The sequence below is a fragment of the Stegastes partitus genome, unplaced genomic scaffold, assembly GCF_000690725.1.
Source record: "Stegastes partitus isolate 25-593 unplaced genomic scaffold, Stegastes_partitus-1.0.2 Scaffold2038, whole genome shotgun sequence".
Taxonomy (NCBI): Eukaryota; Metazoa; Chordata; class Actinopteri; family Pomacentridae; genus Stegastes; species Stegastes partitus.
The window spans coordinates 29,948-51,632 of record NW_007579769.1 but is presented as its reverse complement, the minus strand read 5'-3'; the positions used below and the strand labels follow the sequence as shown (position 1 = coordinate 51,632).

The following is a 21,685-nucleotide window of genomic DNA, read 5'->3' as shown; positions in this document are numbered from 1 at the left end:
TCACACCGATGGACAATTTAGAATCACCAACTAACCTCAAAATATTATTGGACTGTGGGAGGAAGCCGGAGAACCCAGAGAGAACCCACGCTGCACGGGGAGAACATGCAGAAAGATGCCAGTTCCCCCACCGTGACGCGAACTGGCCATCTTCTTGCTGCGAGGCAACAGTTTTTTCAAAAGTCTAGCACAGCAAAAAGTATTTGAACTGAAGTTTCTACAATGTTTTCTGTACTGTGCCGTTTATAAATTCTTTCTATGATGAACAAACACACTTACAGAAATAGTGTTACCATACAATTTTTATTTTAAGTGTACCAAAACATAAGAAACGCAGGACTCCATGTACTGACATTTGCACTGTCATAAATGCAGGCATATTACAGAATGCACTACATGCAGAATCTACACAAAGTAGGCTGCCAACGCAGCCATTTTGTCTTTAGGTTTTTTAGGATTTCCACGACGTCCTTTGCCTCTGCCCCGTCCTCCTCGTCTTGCACCTCCACCACGGTGCATGGAGTGCCTCATGGTGGCATGTTTAAGCTCCACCAGATCTTGAAAGACGGGATCACAGAAAACGCAACCCGTGTGTTGGGTCTCGCCAGCAGGAAGTGGAGTGCGAGTCTTGTTGAAGTCCACTGCCACCAGAGATGCGTCACAGGTATTACAGCTTTCCTGAGCAACCTACAAAAAGAGAAAAGAACACGAGGGACAGCATTGGTGATCAAGAGAAATATAAAGAATTAACAATTTACCTTTGTTCAGGTGATGTTTAAAAAACCTTTTAAGACCAGCCTTTGGAGGGGAATTACATCTTCCAGGAGCCAGGGGACTTAAGGCCCCATAACTTTCTTGAAGTGGACAATACAATACTCACACCACCTTAAGCTGGGAGGATGTGAGACATTGTCCTTCTCTCTCTATAGAGCTCTCTTTTTCTCATTTATGACATGACTATGTGGTGCTTTAATGTGTAAAATGTCTGCTTGCTGCGCTGGGCTTGTGTAGCCTATGCAGACCTTGTATATGAAGGGTCATATGAATGTAGTTGTGGAATGTTCCACAAAGTTCATGGTTCAGTATCATAACTTTTCCCCTCCATTCATTTACAAAAATATCCATGCATTAATTTACTCCATACTTTGAATAAGAAAAGACAATAAGTATAAACACAAGTGGAAAATGTTCATTATTAACTTAAACAAACAGTGCAATTCCAGCTAAAAAACTTGCACAAAGTACTTTTGCCATTCTGGCTTTTGTCAACACCAAGAACACAGGTATCTTGTTTAAAAAAAACTTAACTGGAATTGCCACTGGACAAAAGCAAAGGGTATTTCCTTGGCATTTATTTCAGTGTGAGCTTCCCATAGTTGCTAGTCAATTGACCTGTCCTGAGTGAGCTGAGTGATTCTGGCCATACAGAAGTTAACACATCATATAGTTCCAAACATTGGTGCGTGTGTGGCATTGAGTGTCTTTCAAACTTTAAAGGCTAACCCTGCTAGCATGCTCTAGAAATGTTCATTCCAGGAGTTCAAGCATGTTGACCTCAAATAGAGTTATGACACTAACCCTAACCTACAGAGTGTAGCAAATGGGAAATTTCATGCCAAACTAAACGTTATCTATAGAACTGGTTGAGACAAATACGCACATCATTACACTACTTTATGAATAGAATTGTCTTAACATAGGACATAATTTTCTTACCTGTACTTTATGTGCATGTTCAAAGAAGTGCACCACCACGTTGCATTTATTACAAGCCATCCTCCATTTTGGTCCAGAAGTGGGGTCAAGCACCAAAACCCCACTATCACACTCCACACACTGTCCAATCCCCAAAGAGTTAAGAGAGTGCTGACAGGATGGATGGGTACATTCATTGCATCCCATACCTGGAAAAAGGAGACATGAAAACAAGAAGGTCAGAAGGTCATAAACAATAATAAGGGCCAGATCTACTCAGAAGATTGTGGTAATCAAATGTGCACTTTGCTATTTATTTAAATTTGTGGCCACAATTTGTGGGTCTTGAGTCTTTATTTATTCATTATCCTGTCGGCTGCTGGGCTGATCCTGGTACTGACTTCCAGACATACACTGCAAGTTTTGCAATTTCAAAGTTCAAACTTAAAAAAGAAACTACAACATGATAATGTGGATTTGCTGTAAAACTTTCCCGCAAGACCAGCAGGAACACCAACACATCTGAAGATGATGGAAATGTAGATTACTGTCCAGAACATGAAACTCGGTGGGCAGGGGACTAGGTATATTTAATTGTTTAACATGTTAACCTGTAAATGACAAAAGCACTTGAACTGTGTTTCAATTACTCCAAATAAATCTTTGTGAACTGGAGGGTTTCAAGATTCAGGCTAGTTAGCCACTTTAAGAGAATCCAGAGCTGACGTTCACTTTTTGTCTTACCTTTCTTCATGTCCCGGAAAGGCGGGTTGCTGAAGCAGTAGGGGCACAAGGGGTAGCTCTTACCCCGGGCTCCAGAAGTCCACAGCACAAGCTCAAAGTCATCCAGTGGACAGCGGAGCTCCTTGTACAGCTTGATAGCTCCATTCTGAGGAAGACTATAGGTCTCGTCACAGTGGGAGCAGTGGAGCCTGCTGGGCTTTGCCTACAGACACATGCTAGATTAAGATTTGTTGTACAGATTATTCACTGCAAATGCATCTGACAGACTGGACAGCTGAAACAAGGAATGAATAAGTTCTCACCTAAACAACCTCAGATCCCACTATTGTCCTCAGAACAAGGTTCTTATCATCAGTTTTTTAAAGGGTGTTTATAGTCAATCTTGTAACAGTCATTACTTAGAGTTAAATATACACACGTGGACAAAATTGTTGGAACCCCTCGGTTAATGAAAGAAAAACCCACAATGGTCACAGAAAGAACTTGAATCTGACAAAAGTAATAAGAAATAAAAATTCTATGAAAATTAACCAATGAAAATCAGACATTGCTTTTGAACCGTGGTTCAACAGAATTATTAAAAAAAATAAACTCACGAAACAGGCCTGGACAAAAATGATGGTACCCCTAGAAAACACTGAAAATAATGTGACCATAGGGACATGTTCAATCAAGGTGTGTCCTTTAATTAGCATCACAAGTGTCTACAAACTTGTTATCAGTCAGTCGGCCTATTTATAGGGTTACAAGTAGTCACTGTGCTGTTTGGTGACATGGTGTGTACCACACCAAACATGGACCAGAGGACAGACTGGTCTGATTCCTATAATTAAGAGTTTTAGGAGTCATTGGAAACACAAGATCGCCATGTTCTCCACAAGTGTATGTAAACTTTGGTCCCAAACTGTACATCTGCTGAATTCCAAAGATAAACTTTAATGACAGAGGCTGACAAATTTCCTTTAAACTTTCACGAGACAACACTGACCAAATGTACATCATAAGTGCACATTAAACAATCTTTACACGTTAGTTTCTCGCCATATGTAGTTCTCAAAAGACAAAGGCTACCTTTCGTTTTCCACTGGAATACTCCACTTAACAGTCACACGCAACCCACTTTGCATATGTATGGATACAGTAACAATGACCAAATTATCTGCAGCCTCATGATTCACTCATGAATTTCAATATGGTTGTATCATTAGGCTGAAATGGTAATAAAGGGAGCACATCAGCTGAATTTTGAAGGCCAGAGCTCAACAGTCAGACATCATGTGGTCTCATAGGAACATAAATGGTGCTTTGGCTATTTCAAAGTAAAAAGTGTTTGAGGGTGGACTGAAAGACCATATACACACATGGACAAAATTGTTGGTACCCCTCGGTTAATGAAAGAAAAACCCACAATGGTCACAGAAAGAACTTGAATCTGACAAAAGTAATAATAAATAAAAATTCTATTAAAATTAACCAATGAAAATCAGACATTGCTTTTGAACTGTGGCTCAACAGAATTATTTAAAAAAATAAACTCATGAAACAGGCCTGGACAAAAAATTATGGTACCCCTAGAAAACACTGAAAATAATGTGACTATAGCGACATGTTCAATCAAGGTGTGTCCTCTAATTAGCATCACAGGTGTCTACAATCTTGTAATCAGTCAGTCGGCCTATTTATAGGGTTATAAGTAGTCACTGTGCTGTTTGGTGACATGGTGTGTACCCAGTGACATGATGTGCTGCCCAGTGTCAGAAAGCTTGGTCTCAGTCGCAGGTCATCGGTCAAACAGGATAATAACCCAAAACACACAAGAATGGCTAAGAGGAAAACATTGGACTATTCTGAAGTGGCCTTCTATGAGCCCTGATCTAAATCCTATTGAACATCTGTGGAAGGAGCTGAAACATGTTGTTTGGAGAAGACACCCTTCAAACCTGAGACATGAGGAGTGAGCCAAAATACCTGCTGAGAGGTCTCAGTGACAGTTACAGAAATCGTTTGATTGCAGTGATTGCCTCAAAAGGTTGTGCAACAAACTGTGAAGTTAAGGGTACCATCATTTTTGTCCAGGACTGTTTCATGAGTTTATTTTTTTAAATAATTCTGTTAAACCACAGTTCAAAAGCAATGTCTGATTTTCACTGGTTACTTTTCATAGAATTTTCCTTTATTGTTACTTTTGTCAGATTCAAGTTATTTCTGTGACCATTGTGGGTTTTTCTTTCATTAACCGAGGGGTACCAACAATTTTGTCCACATGTAGAACGTTAAGGAGGTTGCTGATAAATTTCTTGACAGAGATTGTTAGATTCTAAAACTTTAAAATATATACATCAAAAGCCAGAACTTCAAGAAATCCCTTGTTATCCGTCTTTACCGCATGCTTTCTGTTGCAAAATAGGTTGTGGCACCCCATTGTCTTATCTTGTGATATAAACTGTAGAAGTATAAACCAGTTGATAAAATGTTGATGGCCTTCTCACCACCAAAAATTTCCTGAGTTTAAATCTACACCTGGCTGTCACTCTAGGGTCTTGTTGAAGATCAAATCTGCAGTCATGCAAATTCTACAAAGCAGTTTAGACTTTTTTGCTGACCTGAATGTATTTCATGAAGCGGTGGCATTTGCCACAGCGGGATAAAGGCTTCCCAGTGGCAGCAATGGGGGAAAAGGAGACTTCCATCAACTCATCCATGCCTGTAAAATAAAACAAACAGCACTGCAACTGTGCAATCAGTTCCTTTAAAACTTTAAGCCTTTTCTACACCCCCTCTGCATTCATGTCCACCTTTAAAATGCTGCTACTGAATGTTCACTCTTTTTTGTCACTGCCATGACCTTGCAGCTTTATCATTTTTGCTGGGTTAAAATAAAAAAAGGAGATGCTTATTCTTTTCCTTTTCAGTTGAAGCTTTTGTAACATTTTTAGGTGAGCTGTATGCAAAGATTTAGGTATCCTGAGACAAATAGCATTTTACTCCTTCTCACTTTTTTTCACATGAACACTGAAAATGAGCCTCTCCTTACGTGGTAATATATTGTGACTTTTTATTTCTTGAATGTAAAAAGTAAACAGTAATTGGCATATGCAAATGTCTGGACAGCTTATTAAGTTACTACTTTCAACTTGTAAACACTTCATGTACGTAGCCACCTTAAGCAGGATATATGCTCAATCAAACTGCATGTCAGATGGATGTCAGAAATCCCCTCTCCCCTGCACCTTCCTGTGTAGGGGTGGCTGTGTTGGCCACGACATGTTGATTTCTGAAACACCAACATTCACACCCTGTACTAGTTCTGATATTTTTCAGTTTGGTGAGTCCTGCACATATAGCATTTTTACAGCGTCTCTCCACAGATTTTTACATTTCAGATTGCAGGTCACGGCACTGTGAAGGACACACTGACAGTTTGATCTTGAGGTCCGCTTTGGATCATTTTTCTGCTGTCGAAGCCAGCCTCTTTCAAGTTTCACACTCCTGACTGACTCCAGGACATTTAGTGAAGTTAGTAAAATCCATTCTTCTCTCTATCTGTACAATGTTTAATGGGCTGCCGCATAGCCCAAAAGCAGTTTTTATGTTATTCTGCATTTTGTCAAGCCATTCACTCTTCCCCTTAACTGTCATTTCGTTCTTTAGTAATACTACAAAGCTAGAAGTACTGGAAGTACACTGGAAGTGTTATCTCTTTATAGCTTCTCCTGCTTTGTAGGCACCAGATAGCTTTAATTTCAGACCCTTAGTCAGTTGCTCAGCCCATGGCTGTCAGCTCTACCTCATTATCTGAAGAGTCAGACTATCTGATTATAATCCTTCATCAGTTGACAATCTGTAAAGAAAATTCCTAGAGTCCAAACAGGATAAGTAAGTCTTAACAAGTTAATGAGGTTCTTTTTTTTTTAACCTAAAAAATAACTTGCCCAAACTTTTCCACACAATTGTAAACTAGTCTTAGATTTTTCAGGGGAATGTTGGAAATGAGACACAGTTATGCTAAAACCATCAATATGGTTTAAAAAAAAGCAAAAAAAAAAAAAACAGACTACTTTGCTGCTACCACTGGGTTAATGCAGGATTCTTTGTACATTTTTTTTTTTTTTTTTTTTTTAAAGTAGCCAATGTTTCTTTTTGGTTATATGAAACAAAAATGATTTGATTTCTAAAAAGTATAAAAACTAACCCAAATCCTAAAATGTAAAAACTACTTTAGTGCTAAAGGAAACAGATAAGTAAATTTTACATGACTTTGTCAGAGATCCCAACTTCATTGTCTTATAATGTGTTCCTGATAAAATAAGAACCCATTCCAGAGTATTTGAGAATCTACAGGTGCTTGTAGAAAGCTATGAGACAATGAACATCAGCTACCCTTTATCAATCAAATGGGGCTCCAAACAATGGTTTCTGTCAATAGCGATCAATTTGTAATATTTTTGAATGCTGGGTCTATAAAGGAGCAGAAGAGGTTGAAGGATGCCTTCACACAGTTTTCTAAAGTTAAAGGTTGTAAGACAAACAGTTGAGGGAGCTTGTCACACTGTGTTCCTGTGGCTCCTGTAAACCTACTGGTGATGGAATCCACAAAGTAGTGAAACTTCCTCTTAAAGATATCCAGTGCATGCTGCAGAACCTGCTGGTAGTTGGCCCGACCCAGTGCAATAAGGTTCAGCTGCTTCTCCACAGCGCTGCGTATGGTTGGCAGCACCAGTTCTGCATCTGTAAAACATCCACAGCCAAGCCACAAGTTGTTGGTATTTGAAGGACATTCTACAAATACAACCCACACATTTCTATTATTGCTATTGTAGCTTGGGTATTTTAACCTTCTGAACACCAAAACCTGCCAGGTGGTTTTAAAGACATATTACCTTTGAAAAATTGTCACCAAAAATTATAAACAAACACAAAATAATGTCATATTTTCAACTGTCTGACCATCCTTGAATGCTATTTTGTAAAAAAAAATGTTGATAAAATCTACATTAAAATTCTGATATTTCATCAAATTCACTTTATTCTACATTTCTCATTTAAAAAATGAACAAAAAAAAATGAACCATTTAGTAAAAAAATAAATACATTTGAAAGAAGTCACACTCCTGGGCACTGCAGTGAAGTCATTGGTCACTGTAATCAGCAGTCATCTGACAAGGACTATTTACTTATTCAGGGACTATTTCAGCTAAGCTGGGCTGAACTACATGCAGTGTTTGTACAATGAAAAAAAAATCCAAGTAGAGAAATATCTGCAGTATGTAGGGCATCATCTTTTCTAGTATTTTTGGGCTTTTTCAATTTTTGCAAAACAAATAATCAAAGAAATGAAACTTCTGGGGCTGCAGGGTGGCGCAGTTGGTAGCACTGTTGCCTCGCAGCAAGAAGGTTGCCGGTTCGCGTCCCGGTGGGGGCACCGGAATCTTTCTGCGTGGAGTTTGCATGTTCTCCCCGTGCAGCGTGGGTTCTCTCCGGGTTCTCCGGCTTCCTCCCACACAGTCCAAAAACATGTTGAATCGGTGATTCTAAATTGTCCGTAGGTGTGAATGTGAGTGTGCTTGGTTGTTTGTCTCTAAGTGTGGCCCTGTGATAGACTGGTGACCTGTCCAGGGTGTCCCCTGCCTTCGCCCTAAGTCGGCTGGGATAGGCTCCAGCCCTCCTGCGACCCTAGTGAGGATTAAGCGGTGTATAGATAATGGATGGATGGATGAAACTTCTGAGTTCTGAGTTTAGACGGTTAATGAAATGGACAACACTTCCTGGCTCCATGTCCTGAATGATTGACCATACAGTACTACCTGGATCAATTCCCAGAGCTTACAAAGATGAATCAGCAAGTTATGGCTAATGCTCATCTACAAATTCATTATACATGCAGGACAATATACTATAATTTAAGACAAATTACCTATCTTGTAGTAGCCATGTACCAGGACAATGCCGAGGTTGGTTGGCTTCAGCTTGCGTCCATTTTCTACTGTCACATAGTTCCTCTGGCAAATGTTATTGATGTGGACAGGGATGCTGGCATCAGTACCTGAATGGGGAAGACAGAGGCCCAAATCTATTCAACAGCTATCATTCCTTTGCAAATAAATCTTCAAAAGTAGTTCTTAAAAAAGATCAGCATCAAGCAGTGAGTCTTGACTTACACAAATTGACATATATAATGGCATCTAAAGGCTAGCTTTAAATGAGTGTAGGTGTAGTCCAAGATAGGATCACCTCAGTGACCCATATCTTCAGCTTTTATGCCTATATAGTTTGGGCAATAGGAATAAGGAACATCTCCCTGTTAAATGTCCAACAGTCACCCTGCTCCTAATTTCTGTATTTCCATAGAATTCCAATAGGGTAAGAAAGATTGACTAACCACTGACCAGCATCTGCCACAACCATCAAGGTGTAAATGTGTGATGGCCCCATATCAGAATCAGAATAAATTTAATTGGCCAAATTTGTACATGCAAACAAGGAATTTGACTTCAGTGAATCTTAGTTCTCTGTGTACAAATCAGGAAAAAACAAAACAAAAAAAACAACAAAAAATTAAGTACTAAAAATAAGGTAAAAGTTGAGGATATCCAGTTTTGTTCCCAATTTACAATCAGAAGTGTACATACACTGTATAAAAAGACACATAACCTTTTTCTTCTCACTGTTTGACATTAAATCAGACTAAACTTTTCTTGCTTTAGGTCAGTTAGGATTACCAAAACTATTTCTATTTGCTAAACACTAGAAAATTAAGAAAGAGATTTTTTTTTTAAAATCACTGTCTTCGAAGTCAGAAGTTTAAATACACTAAGATTATTATGCCTTCAAACTATTTGGGAAAGCCCGAATGATGATGTCACGGCTTTGGAAGCTTTTGATAGGTTAATTGACAACATCTGAGTTAACTGGAGGCACACCTGTGGATGTATTTTAAGGTACACCTCGAAGTCACTGCTTCCTTTTGTGACAACATGGAAAATCTAAAGAAATCAGCCAAGATATATCAAATCTGGTTAATCCTTGGGTACAATTTCCAGATGGCTGAAGGTTCCATGTTCATCTGTTCAAACAATTATACGCAAGTAGGTATTATGTGGGTAAGAAAGCTTGGGGTTGCACTGTTTTGTTATTAGCATCTTTCGACATAGATGATGCTTAATATTGACTGACAGCAGAGGTTTGTCTAAATAATGTTACAGGGGCGCGGCGCCCTCATACTCCTGGCTCACGCCCTCATACTCCTGTCTCGTGCCCTCTTACCAAAATGCCGATTGAACCCTAGAAACACTTGGGCCATGTTGTTACTTGCTGCCGTACAACATGCAATCTTTACAAAAATGATCTCAGCCATGAAAATATCCCAGCACCATCACAAGACAATGTATGTGATCATCAAAAAAGTTATAATGACTGCAGCATATTCTGATTGCGGGAGATACACTGTTAGATGGTGCAAAAAACGATTGAAAAATTGGCATTTTCCATGCGGAGGCGCCATATTGCTTTGGTGTTAGCTGCTCTTGCAAGATTTCATATAGGTTACATGCAAGGTCAGCTGACCTACACAGCAAGACTTCTCCAGACTGAATGACCTTTCACCCACATGTATGACAAGGTCTTGCTCCATGACATTGTGTTATGCTCCGGTTAGTGTACATGATAGGGTCTTGCTCCCTGACACTGTTACACTGGTTAAAGTGCATGTATGTGTATCATGGTGCAGTACGAGCGTGTACGAACATTCCAAGTACTAGTAAATAGAAGTTTTGCCAATACTAGTATTTGTCATGTTTTCATTTACAGAGTACAGTTGTATTACAATTCTAACCAAACAACAATTGCTCAACAGTTGATAATGTCTTGATTTCTGAAGTTTCATGACCTAAAATTTCTCTCTCAGATAGCCTCAGAATGTCCCATCTAAGCTTCAATTTTTCAAAGGCTTCGCACCATCCCCCCTCTCAGTCACTAAGCTCCCTCAACATGGTGTGCTCCCTCATACAATTTGTTTCTAGAAAAACCCCTGGAGAGGCTCTGTGCACCTTAAAATTCAACTGCAGGATTTCACTTGTTTCAGCATAACTGATCGTGAATGTTTACTGAGAGGTTCTGTGCAGTTTAACTTTTAACCCTGCAGAATCTGAGGTCAGTAATACATTCAGTTATCAGAGGAGAACAGGGTTTTATGTTGTTGTGGGTGTTTATTAACATGAGTTCAATTAAGCTATTCAGTCTTACTGTGAGGTTCTTTGCACTTTAGCGTTTGAACCAACTCAATGCGTTAAGATTATTCTACTGTTTTGTTTTGTTTGTTTTTTTAAAAAAATTTTGTCATGGGTCAATATCAAGGTTTCTCATTGTTAATGACATTTAGCAATCCCCTGTGCTCAAGGTTTTACTGAGTTTGAGCTCCAAAAAAGCTTTACTTTCGTAAAAGCAGGAATACTTCTGTGGGGCCTTCCAAAAATAAAGCATGTTTTGCTAGAATTTTGCAATGCTGAGCCTTTTCGGGAACACTTAGACCAGAGTGCAGCTTTATTTCTGCTGCAACAAGTTACCTTTGATTTTTAGTGAATTATACAAAACAAAGAAAAAAATGCAACTTTTTAGCAATTTTCACTGTCTCCCGCAATTTCATCGCAATATGCTTAAAACATCACAACTTATATCTCAATTTTTTTAGAACGGCTGCTGCGAATTTAGGTTTAGGCTGCAACAATCTCGAAAAAAGCCCACGAAATCCTGGAGGGACTGATTCACTGTATAAAGCCCCTTTTAGCGTGCACCCTTTTAACATAAATCTCACAGCAACTGAACGTGTCCTGTATTTCACATCTTTCCATCCTGATGATCTCACTGCAGGAACTGGCTGCTTTTATATAAAGTTCTGTTTGAGCTTCAGACAAAATAGAGACAATTTTAAAACTTAGGGCAGTACTGTGCACAGGGTGCTTGCTCTCTTACAAACACTTAGAATTAGAAGATTTAACAGAAATCACAGAATGTTTCATAGACAGTGCTGAGGTTTACCAATGCCATGTTTCTCCATGAGGGTGATGAGTTCGGCCTCGGTCAGGTAGTCTGGTGGGCTGGTCTGCTTTTCTACCAACTTGATCTCATCTACTGTGAAAGTGTCTCCACGTTCACAAGCTGGCATGGCCTCTTCTAGAGGGATCCCTTGCCATGGCATAACTGCTGTGTAACCTGAAACAAAACATACACGTAGCGAGGATTAGGTGGCTCCGGCTATTCACAAATATAATACTCAGTCTGTGGGCAAAGGCTTGCCTAATTTCTTAGAAACTACCAGTTAGGTTTACGCTACTTTTTTAAAATCAGGTTGCACCATCAAAACTTTTCAGGAATTCAGTGATGTGTAAAATGGGTTTATTCTTCAGGACTTGTTGCTCTGACATCAGCTGAATTCACATGAATTGTAAACCAGCATTGAAGAAGCAGAAAAACCAAACTCATGTCAGATAACTCTAATCTGGATAACCAGCTATCCACATATGAAGCAATGACACAAACAGAAATATTAAGTGAATAAAGATTAGACCAAGTCTGTCCATTTTATAAAGAAATGATTATTGTCTTGAAGTTAATTTAAAATTTTAAACCTCTATAGAGCCCTGTAGTATAATCAGTGCACCCAGGGAAGCCCACATAACATGATGAGGGTCAAGTCATGAACAAAAAAACTATTAAAATACATGGAGTATATTGACTATACCACCAGCAACAGGTGTCAAACATTTAATAAAGCAATATTTTATCTCAGCTAAGTCGCATTAAAAGACATTTACTTAAGTTGTAGAAACCTGAACTCTTGACAACCTCTAAGCGATTTAAGGTTCACCTGCAAGTCCTCAGCATTTGACACTATAAATATGGAAAGTGCCAACTCCAGCTAGCTTTACCTGGTGATATGAGGGTTTTTCCACTACATGAGAAGGCCTCTGTGCCAATGTTGAAGTCTATAGTGGTTTGTAGGTACTTGCAGTCCTGACTCAGAGTGGCTATGAAATGCCTTGTGATGTATTCGTACAGCCGCCAGCCATCACTTCCTGTGAAACAGCAGAAGGGGAAGAAGCAGGGTTAGAGGCTGAACATGAAGGAGTCTATCTAAGGGCTCTGTGCAGGCTTGGTGTTTTACAGACTTGGGGTTATGCAGCCAGACCCCATCTGACCCCAAATTTATTTTGGTTTCATCAGACCCAAAGAAGTGTTGCTAATATTCATTAGGCTTCTTTGTATGTACTTTTATACATTTGGATCTTGCAGTTTTGTCATTTGGTGAGCAATGTATTTTTTTTAATGCAATGTACTTCACACTGTCTCTGCATCAGTATAAGGCTAGTTTTATATATACATATCTATGCCATCCATCCATCCATCCATTTTCTTCCATTTTTCCGGGATTGGGTCACGGAAGCAGCGGGCGGAACAGGTCATTCCGGACTTCCCTCCCCTCAGCGACGCTTTCCAGCTCTTCCTGGGGGATCCCAAAGTGTTCCCAGGCCAGCCGACGGATATAATCCCTCCAGCAGGTTCTGGGTCTTCCCCAGGTTCTCCTCCCAGGTGGACGTGTTCGGAAGACTTCCAGAGGAAGCCTCTCCAGAGGCATCCAAATCAGATTTCCATACCAACTCAAGTGACTCCCTTTGACGCGAAAAAGCAGCGGCTCTACTCCGAGCTCCTCACCCTATCTCTAAGGCTAAGCCCAGCCACCCTGCGGAGGAAGCTCATTTCGGCCGCTTGTTTCCACGATCTCCTTCTTTCGGTCACAACCCAAAGCTTGTGACCATAGGTGAGGGTTGGGACGGAGATGAACTGGTAAATCGAGAGCTTCACCTTGCAGCTCAGCTCTTTCTTTACCACTACGGTCCGGTACAGCGCTCGCATTATTGTTGATACCACACTGAGCTGCCTGTCCACCTCGCGCTTCATTTTCCCATCACTCGTGAACAAGATCCCGAGATACTTAAACTCTTAAACACTTTAAGAAGCAACTCCTCCCCTCCCACCCGGAGGTGGCAATCCACCGGTTTCCAACAGAGGGCCATAGCCTTGGACTTGGAGGTACTGATCCGCATCCCCGCCGCTTTGCACTCGGCTGCAAACCGCTCCAGTGCGTGCTGAAGGTCACGGTCTGATGAAGTCAGCAGTACCACGTTGTCTGCAAAAAGCAAAACCAAACCAGACACTCTCCTCACCCTGGCTGCGCCTTGCGATCCTGTCCATGAAGACCACAAACAGGATCGGGGACAAGGGGCAGCCCTGGTGGAGTCCAACACCCACTGGAAACGTGTTTGACTAATTGCCGAGAATATGGACACAGCTCGCACTTTGGTTGCACAGGGATCGAATGGCTCATAGCAACGAGCCTGGTACCCCATACTCCCTCAGTATCCCCCACAGAGTCCCTTGGAGAACACGGTCATAGGCGTTCTCCAGATCCACAAAGCACATGTGGAGTGGCAGGTTGAACTCTCATGCCCCACGGCCGCTTCTGCGATGGAGGCTTTGAACATGGCCCACTCCGACTCCATCTCCCCAACCTCCCCCAGGATGCAGGAGAAACTCTTCCGGAGGTGGGAATTGAAAACCCCATGAAGAGGCCTCCACCACGACGTTCCCAGTTCACCCTGACTACACGTTTGGGTTTACCAGGTCTGTCCAGCAGCCTTCCCCGCCATTGGATGCAACTCACCACCACGTAATGATCAGTTGACAGCTCTGCTCCTCTCTTCACATGTGTCCCAAAAATACGGCCGCAGATCTAATGATACAACTATGAAGTCGATCATCGACCTTTGGCCTAAGCTACTCTGGTACCAGGTACACTTATGAGCAACCTCATGATTGAACATAGTGTTCGTTATGGCCAATCCGTGGGCTAGCACAGACGTCCAAAAACAGAACACCGCTCGGGTTCAGATCAGGCAGGCTGTTACTCCCAATCACACCCCTCCAGGTTTCACTGTCATTGCCCACATGAGCATTGAAGTCATCCAGGAAAACTATGGAATCCCCCAGGCAGCATCCCTTCCAGGACACCATCCAGAGACTCCAGGAAGGCCAGATACTTTGAACTGCCATTTGGTGCATAAGCACAAACGAGAGTCAGAGCTTTCCCCTCTGCAACACGCAGTTGCAGAGAGGCGACTCTCTCGTTCTCCAGGGAGAACTCCAACAAGGCGGCATTCAGCCGGGTTCTTGTGAGTATCCCCACACCGGCCCGGCACCTCTCACCGTGGGCAACTCCGGAAAAGGAGAAAGTCCAGTCCATCTCCAGGAGTTTGGTTCCGGAGCCCTTGCTGTGCGTGGAGGTGAGCCAGACTATATCTAACCAGTAGCGCTCCACCTCCCACACCAGCTCAGGCTTCTTCCCCGCCAGTGAGGTGACATTCCATGTCCCTAGAGCTAGTCTATGCCACCAGAGGGCAGTACACCAGGACGCCTGCTCCTGCCAACCACCCATGGGGCATAGCACCCAACCCCATCTTCTGCCCTGTGGGTGGTGGGCCCTTTGGGCAGTGGTCCCATGTTACTTCTTTGGGTTGTGCCCAACCGAGCACCACAGGGCCCCAAGGTTTGGCCACCACACACTCTCCCGCACGGTCCGCCCCCAGGCCTGGCTCCAGGTGGGGTCTCCGCTTTAACTGGTCCAGCTGAGGTGGCAGCTATCCTTGATCGTGCGGTCATCTACGGTCTTCTAATACACACACATACAGTCACGGAAAAAATTATTAGACCACCCTTGTTTTCTTCAATTTCTTGTTCATTTTAATGCCTGGAAACACTAAATATATATTTTCTGAAGAATACAATGAAAAAATGCAGCTGATTACATAATACTTTATGTCCGATTTGACATGCTTAAGCTTAATTGTATTCCTAGGGTATATAAGACGCCATTTCATGTCATAAGCAGCACTGCACATGCAAAGGCTTGGAGTGGTTTCCTGCTTACATTCAAGCTGTAGCACAACTCAGAATTTGTCAGCTCTCACATAATGCCTAAAACAAAAGATTGATATGAAGCCACAAAGGCAGCCATCTTGGCACTGCTTGAAATTGGCATGAGTGAGAGACAGGTAGTGAAAAAACTGGAGCTCTCCACGATAGCCGTTCATTACACCAAGAAAAAACAAACCCAACATGGTACTACCAAATTGCTAGCTGGTCGCAGCAGGAAATGTCTTTCTACCCCACGAGATGACTGCACTCATCCATTCCTGTGTCAGGAATCGTTGTACAGGGACCTTAAAAATGAATGGGTAGTGTGGAGAAATGTGACTTGTTTGGCAAGGACAGTTGGAAACCGACTTCTTGAAGCTGGTCTGAAGTCACACAGGGCACAGAAGAAGGCCTTCATCAACGAAAGGCAGAGGAAAGCCCGGATACTCTTTGCTGGGAATCACAAGGATTGGACTGTTGATGATTGGGCTAAGGTTCTCTTCAATGATGAATCCATTTTTTAGTTGATGCCCACTCCAGCCAACTTACTGGTTAGGAGGAAGCCTGGAGAAGTCTACAAACCAGACTGTCTTGCCCCTACAGTAAAACATGGTGTGGATCAGTGACGATCTGGGCTTGTTTCAGTGTAGGTGGAACCAGGTCATGTACAAGGCTACTCTTCAAAACAGTCTTCGTCCATCAGCAGGAAAACTCTTTCCTGCCTTTGGAAAATCATTAAACGCACAGTGAAGAACCACAAGCCCAAAAACAAAGCAAATTAGCTTGAATTTGTGCAACAGGAATGGGCTGCTGTGACAGCAGAACAATGTCCGAAGCTGGTGGCGAGCATGCCACGATGCATGGCTGCAGTCATCAAAAACAATGGTTAAGCAATCAAGTACTAAATCCTGTGTGTATCCTGTGACTAAAACAGACAGAAAAGAAAACATGGAATGCCGAAAAGCAATGGCTGCAGTCATCAAAAACAATAGTTATGCAATCAAGTCCTAAATCCTGTGTGTATCATGTGACTAAAACAGACAGAAAAGAAAACATGGAATGCCGAAAAAGCAAATGGCTAGATATCAGCTCTTAAATTAAACTCTTATGAGCTGTTTTTGCCATCATTGTATTTGTCCAAACAAATGTACCTTTAGTTGTACCAGGCATTAAAATGAACAAGAAATTGAAGAAAACAAGGGTGGTCTAATAATTTTTTCCATCACTGTATATTAGGGGTGTGCGATATGACAACATATCATGAAGGATTAGAACGTGTAGATGATCTGCCAAAGTGAGGAGATCGTATAGATCGTTTAGGTCACATTCTATAAATTGTAGTTCTATGCTGATGCACCAACACAACAGATGCATTACGTCGTCAACCTGACCAACCAACCATAGCGAATTACGTGCAGTGACGCAATTTGTTACCTGCCTCCCTGTTTGTGTGTGTAGTCACATGGAGAGCCATGGCTGAAAGCCAGAGTAGTTTGTCGCCAAAAAAAAAACAAAACCAAAAAACTCCACTTCCATTATATGAAGCTGTTTCGGCTTTTCCCCAAATTAAACACAAAACTTACAGCCGAGAGACTTTGCTGAACATCAGGACAGTGAACGTCGCTAAAATTGCGGCGGCCGGTTGTGATGTGGACATACTACACCAACACGGAGTCCGACAGAGACTAAGCTGGCAGTTACCCAAGAGAGAAGGAAGCACAAACAGTATAAACATAAACAAAGGAGGAGAAACAGAGCCGGGATCCATGCTAGGCTAAAAGCTAACCAACCAGACCAGCAGGACCATTGCTCCTACTCTCCAATGTCCACTCCCTCGACAGCAAGCTGGATGAGCTACGTTTGTTGGGAGAAACCCCCAGAGTGGAAAGACTGCTCTGTGTTTGCTTTTACAGAAACATGGCTCCATGACAACATGGAGGGGACGACATTATTCCGGGCGGACAGACAGGCAGCTAGCTCTGGGCAGCATCTGCGGCTTCACCATCATCACACCATCGTGTGTGTCTTTGTGTCCCTGAAGACCTACCAGGACCTGAAGAGGTTCACCATGTTCAATGGGATGGTGGCGTGTATGGATGCAGCGGCCCCTTCAGGAGACAGCGAGAGTGAACGTTTAGTGTCTGGTCTGTCCCAGACGTGCATTCCGCAAAACGTACTAATAAAATGATCTTGAAGAAACGCTCTCTCATCTTGCCTGTACTGCTATGTACAGCAAAAAAACAATAAACTTGATTGATTTGAAATAATAGAGCGCAAACAAAGATAATTTGCAAAGTTTGCACAGAGATTGTTCACACGTCAGATGGCAACACGAAAAACTTGTTCAATCACTTTACATACAGAAATGTTTTGGTTGCACTGACCAGAAACTTGCAAATTAGTCTCAAAAATACATGTAAGATCATGATAAAATCAAAATCGTGATTTTATAATTAAAAAATAGTGATATATTTTTGCTATATCGCCCACCCTTACTGTTTATATATGCGTGTGTGTCTGTCTCTTTTGACAAATGCCCTTATTTTGTTCCCTGAGATTACATGTATTTTTTATTTATCGTATTGCTTGTATGACTCACCCAATTCCCCTTCAGATGCAGCACGCATGGGAGTAATAGGTGGATGGTCTCCAGCATCACTTCCTTTCCTGGGTCGGTTTAATCCAGTTGAAAGCAGAGCTTTCACCTGACAGAGAGGTAAAAATCGTACATATATTTGCAGTCTCCTTGGCGATGTATTTTCTAACTGCCTACTCAGGGCCATGAATACAATGAATCCATGTATGTACGACCTTGAGTGTAACGGGCCATAGATGCTTGTATGTGTATTTGACCCCACAGTGGTCCTTACCTCTTCTGCCCAGAAGGGATTATTGGCCTGTTGCTTCAGTGTTCCCTTCAGATCAAAGTTCTCTGGGTAGTGGGTCGTCTCAGTACGTGGGTAGCTTATGTAGCCCTGTGTATACAGGCGCTCTGCAATCTGCATGGTATGCTGGGGACCCATGCCTGAGACATTACAAATATCAGATTTTTTCTCTTCTTCTTCCACTATCACAAAACTGAGAGTTAATTGCTAAATGCTTGATCTTACTGTTTCTCAGTCTGAATTAGTGTGATGGCTGAATACTCTAAGTGGGACTCACATTCTATTCCACAGAAGTTGAGTGGCATTTTTCCAAGATTTTAGACAGTCCATTTATATCAATGCAAAGCTGCCCTGTACTAAAAGATTTAAATAGAATTTAAGAGTACTTTCCACAGGACGCAATATATGGTGAAATGGTAAAATGGTAAAACTCATGTACCAGCATTCATTTAATCCATCTAACCAGTACTAAGTCTACTTCAATGGCTGAACTATCTTATTTGTCTCTGCCATGGAGTCTTGTGTTCATTAAAAGCAGATCAGTGAAACCGGGTGACATGTTTCTTCACATGTCCTTCCATAATGAGACACCATAATTTGTTTTTGATAAATCCAAACTGGTCTCACCAACCTCCGAAGTGCAGATTGTTCTCTTGTGCACTGTTCCTCTGTTTTCTGTCTACTATTTTGTTCTCCCTCCTCGTTCGAACCTGGTCAAAGCAGATCAGGTTTTCTCCAAGCAAATGGAGCAGCTTCTTCTTCTCACAGTTGCTAAGTGTTTGCTTAAAGGAAATGCAAGAGAATCTTTGGATTTGTTGGGATTCTCTCAATACTTTTTTTACAAAGTGAAGTGCCTTAAGATGATATATGTTGTTAATTGGCCCTACATGCATAAAACTGAATTGAATTAAATTAACTAATGCATTAAATGTGGATTAACCTCCCACTTCTTTCAAAACTACAGTGGTCAGGGGTTTCAAAAACATACTGAGTCCTTTTTTTTTTTGCTAAAGAAACTACAGGAAGAACATAATCCTCTACCTCTCTACAACCTCAGTTAATCAATTTTTTTTCAACTCAGTTTTAAAGTAATATTGCTATCATTCCCGAGTTCTAGCTTGTCAGTTGTGACAGGCAGTTTGCTCTATTTTCTTACATCCATCCATTATCTATACACCGCTTTATCCTCACTAGGGTCGTGGGGGGGTGGAGCCTATCCCAGTCGACTTAGGGCGAAGGCAGGGGACACCCTGGACAGGTCATCAGTCTATCACAGGGCTACACTTAGAGACAGACAACCAAGCACACTCACATTCACACCTATGGATAATTTACAATCACCAGTTAACCTCAACATGTTTTTGGACTGTGTGGGAGGAAGCTGGAGAACCCGGAGAGAACCCACGCTGCACGGGGAGAACATGGAGACTCCACGCAGAAAGATTCCGGTGCCCCCACCGGGACGCGAACCGGCAACCTTCTTGCTGCGAGGCAACAGTGCTACTAACTGCCCCACCCTGCAGCCCCTATTTTCTTACATTTTTACACTAAATAAGTAATACAATAATTAAATAATTAGGATGATGATCAGTGGATTAATTAACATAAAAACAATTGACAGTTGCAGTCCTCATTCAAACAAAGTAATGCTAAACATTAGCAATAGCCTGATGGCCGACTGATGGCTATACATACATTGAACTTTGAATTCCCACATAGTCACTCTTCCAAATATCATTACCCAGAGGAGAATTAATTATATTAGTGACATATGAAATGACAGCTCTTCAAACACTGCTATGTTGATGTAAATACCTAAGGCAGAACTGGCCACTCTCAACATCTCCACTGTATTCAAGGCCTGGGGCCTCTGCTTGGTCTTCTCCTTCTTACTCACTGATTCCACCTGCAGTAAGAGAGATCTGCATTAAGAGCCTAAATCAAAAGTCAGCAAGTGGAGCTATATTCTTATATGCTTTTCTAACTTGTGTATCAGTGATCACAGGGGTATTCACTGTTGTTGCACTGAGTTTTGACAGTGGGGCCTGAATCTTCAATATAGTCATTGTGAAGAAGTAGTTTTTGATTGTTCATAAGAGGAAATATCCTACTGTTCAGCGCTGCAGTTATCGAGAGATGATGCAGTTTTGAATCATTTCATTTTTCAGTGAAATTATACAGGTGTGAATAACGTTGACAGTCAGTAGAGAATATGCACAACATCATCAGGTTTTTATTCTTACCTGGGCCTCCCTGGTTGTCTTAGATAGGTTGACGAACAACTGACCCACCTCCCTGTCAAAGACCCTCACCCTGTTCCAGTCCAGTGTCAGCGGGCTGTCCTTTCCTTTGAAGACCTGACCAAAGCACAGCATGTCTGTCACTACAGCAAAGGAGGAGGGTGAACAGACAGATAGTGTGTCAGGGGAGTGAGCTGGGGATTTACCTTTGCCTGGATGATCCAGTATGTCTCTGGTTTGAAGGACTGGATCTTGTCATGGCGTTCTACACAGAAGCCAAGTGTTGGGGTCTGGCATGGTCCAAATGAGATCAAGGAGGAGTCTAGATTGCCATATTTTCCCTGAAAATACTTGGTCTGGAACCTGAAAAGAAATTAACACACAATAGAAAGACCTTTAAACAGTTGTAATCAAACTTGTAGAGGGGATATGAGGATCAATCAGACATAACTAGTAGTAACGTAGCTCTGGAACTTAAGACATTTACAACCCTCAGACTGGGAACAGGGTTCACTGTGAACAACACAGCACAGGATACCAAAACACATCCGACCAGATGTGGAAGGCAAAAAGAACAGCATTTCCAGGTTTGTCAGGAGCGTGTGAAGCTAATGTTGTCAGGAGGAGGCCACGAGAGGGTAGACCAATTACAGTCGTGACTCGATAATCCGACACTAAAAGCAAAACCTTCTTTTATGTCGGATAGGAAGGCTGTCGGATTGTCAAAATGGAGGTTGAGATACAAAGAGGGCTTGATGCTTGAAGGGTAATTTGTTGTTAATTATTTTTTAGAGTTGTTTTAATAGCTAGTGTATTGCTAGAACACTATGCATCGCTGGATTCCACGCCTAATTGATCGGTGCGCTTGTGCACGTTCCGCTCACTTCCACCCCTGGGGGTGCGCACCTCCTAGGGTGGAAGTGGCTGGAATGCACAGGCAGTATTTGGCTGTTGATGCCAGTTTAGGACAGCGGTCACGCTTATGGTTCCATCATCGGTGGCAGCAGCGGCGGGGGAATGGCAGATACGCTCCACCATTACCATTTGTGTTTACTTCCTCAAACACGGAGCGCGCTCGCTGCATGTGACGTTGTTGTGTCCTCTTCTGCACATGCAGGACACTTTTGGGTCGTATGAAGTTCACACAGCAGATTA

General features: G+C 41.9%; 1 protein-coding gene across 1 annotated transcript in view; it reads right to left on the bottom strand.

Moving 5' to 3' along the window:
* Positions 1–284: 284 nt before the first annotated feature.
* The window catches only part of top3b (DNA topoisomerase III beta), a 41,782-nt gene continuing 20,381 nt past the window's right edge, over positions 285–21,685 (bottom strand). The window contains exons 6-18 of the mRNA XM_008303577.1: positions 20,737–20,893; positions 20,534–20,647; positions 20,106–20,196; positions 18,276–18,430; positions 18,005–18,110; positions 12,363–12,509; positions 11,473–11,646; positions 8,354–8,482; positions 7,018–7,167; positions 5,043–5,143; positions 2,440–2,641; positions 1,717–1,904; positions 285–687 (exon numbers count right to left, since the gene is read on the bottom strand). Coding sequence (XP_008301799.1) covers positions 406–687; positions 1,717–1,904; positions 2,440–2,641; positions 5,043–5,143; positions 7,018–7,167; positions 8,354–8,482; positions 11,473–11,646; positions 12,363–12,509; positions 18,005–18,110; positions 18,276–18,430; positions 20,106–20,196; positions 20,534–20,647; positions 20,737–20,893 — 1,996 coding nt within the window. The 3' untranslated portion in view covers positions 285–405. The remainder of the gene's footprint in view (positions 688–1,716; positions 1,905–2,439; positions 2,642–5,042; positions 5,144–7,017; positions 7,168–8,353; positions 8,483–11,472; positions 11,647–12,362; positions 12,510–18,004; positions 18,111–18,275; positions 18,431–20,105; positions 20,197–20,533; positions 20,648–20,736; positions 20,894–21,685) is intronic.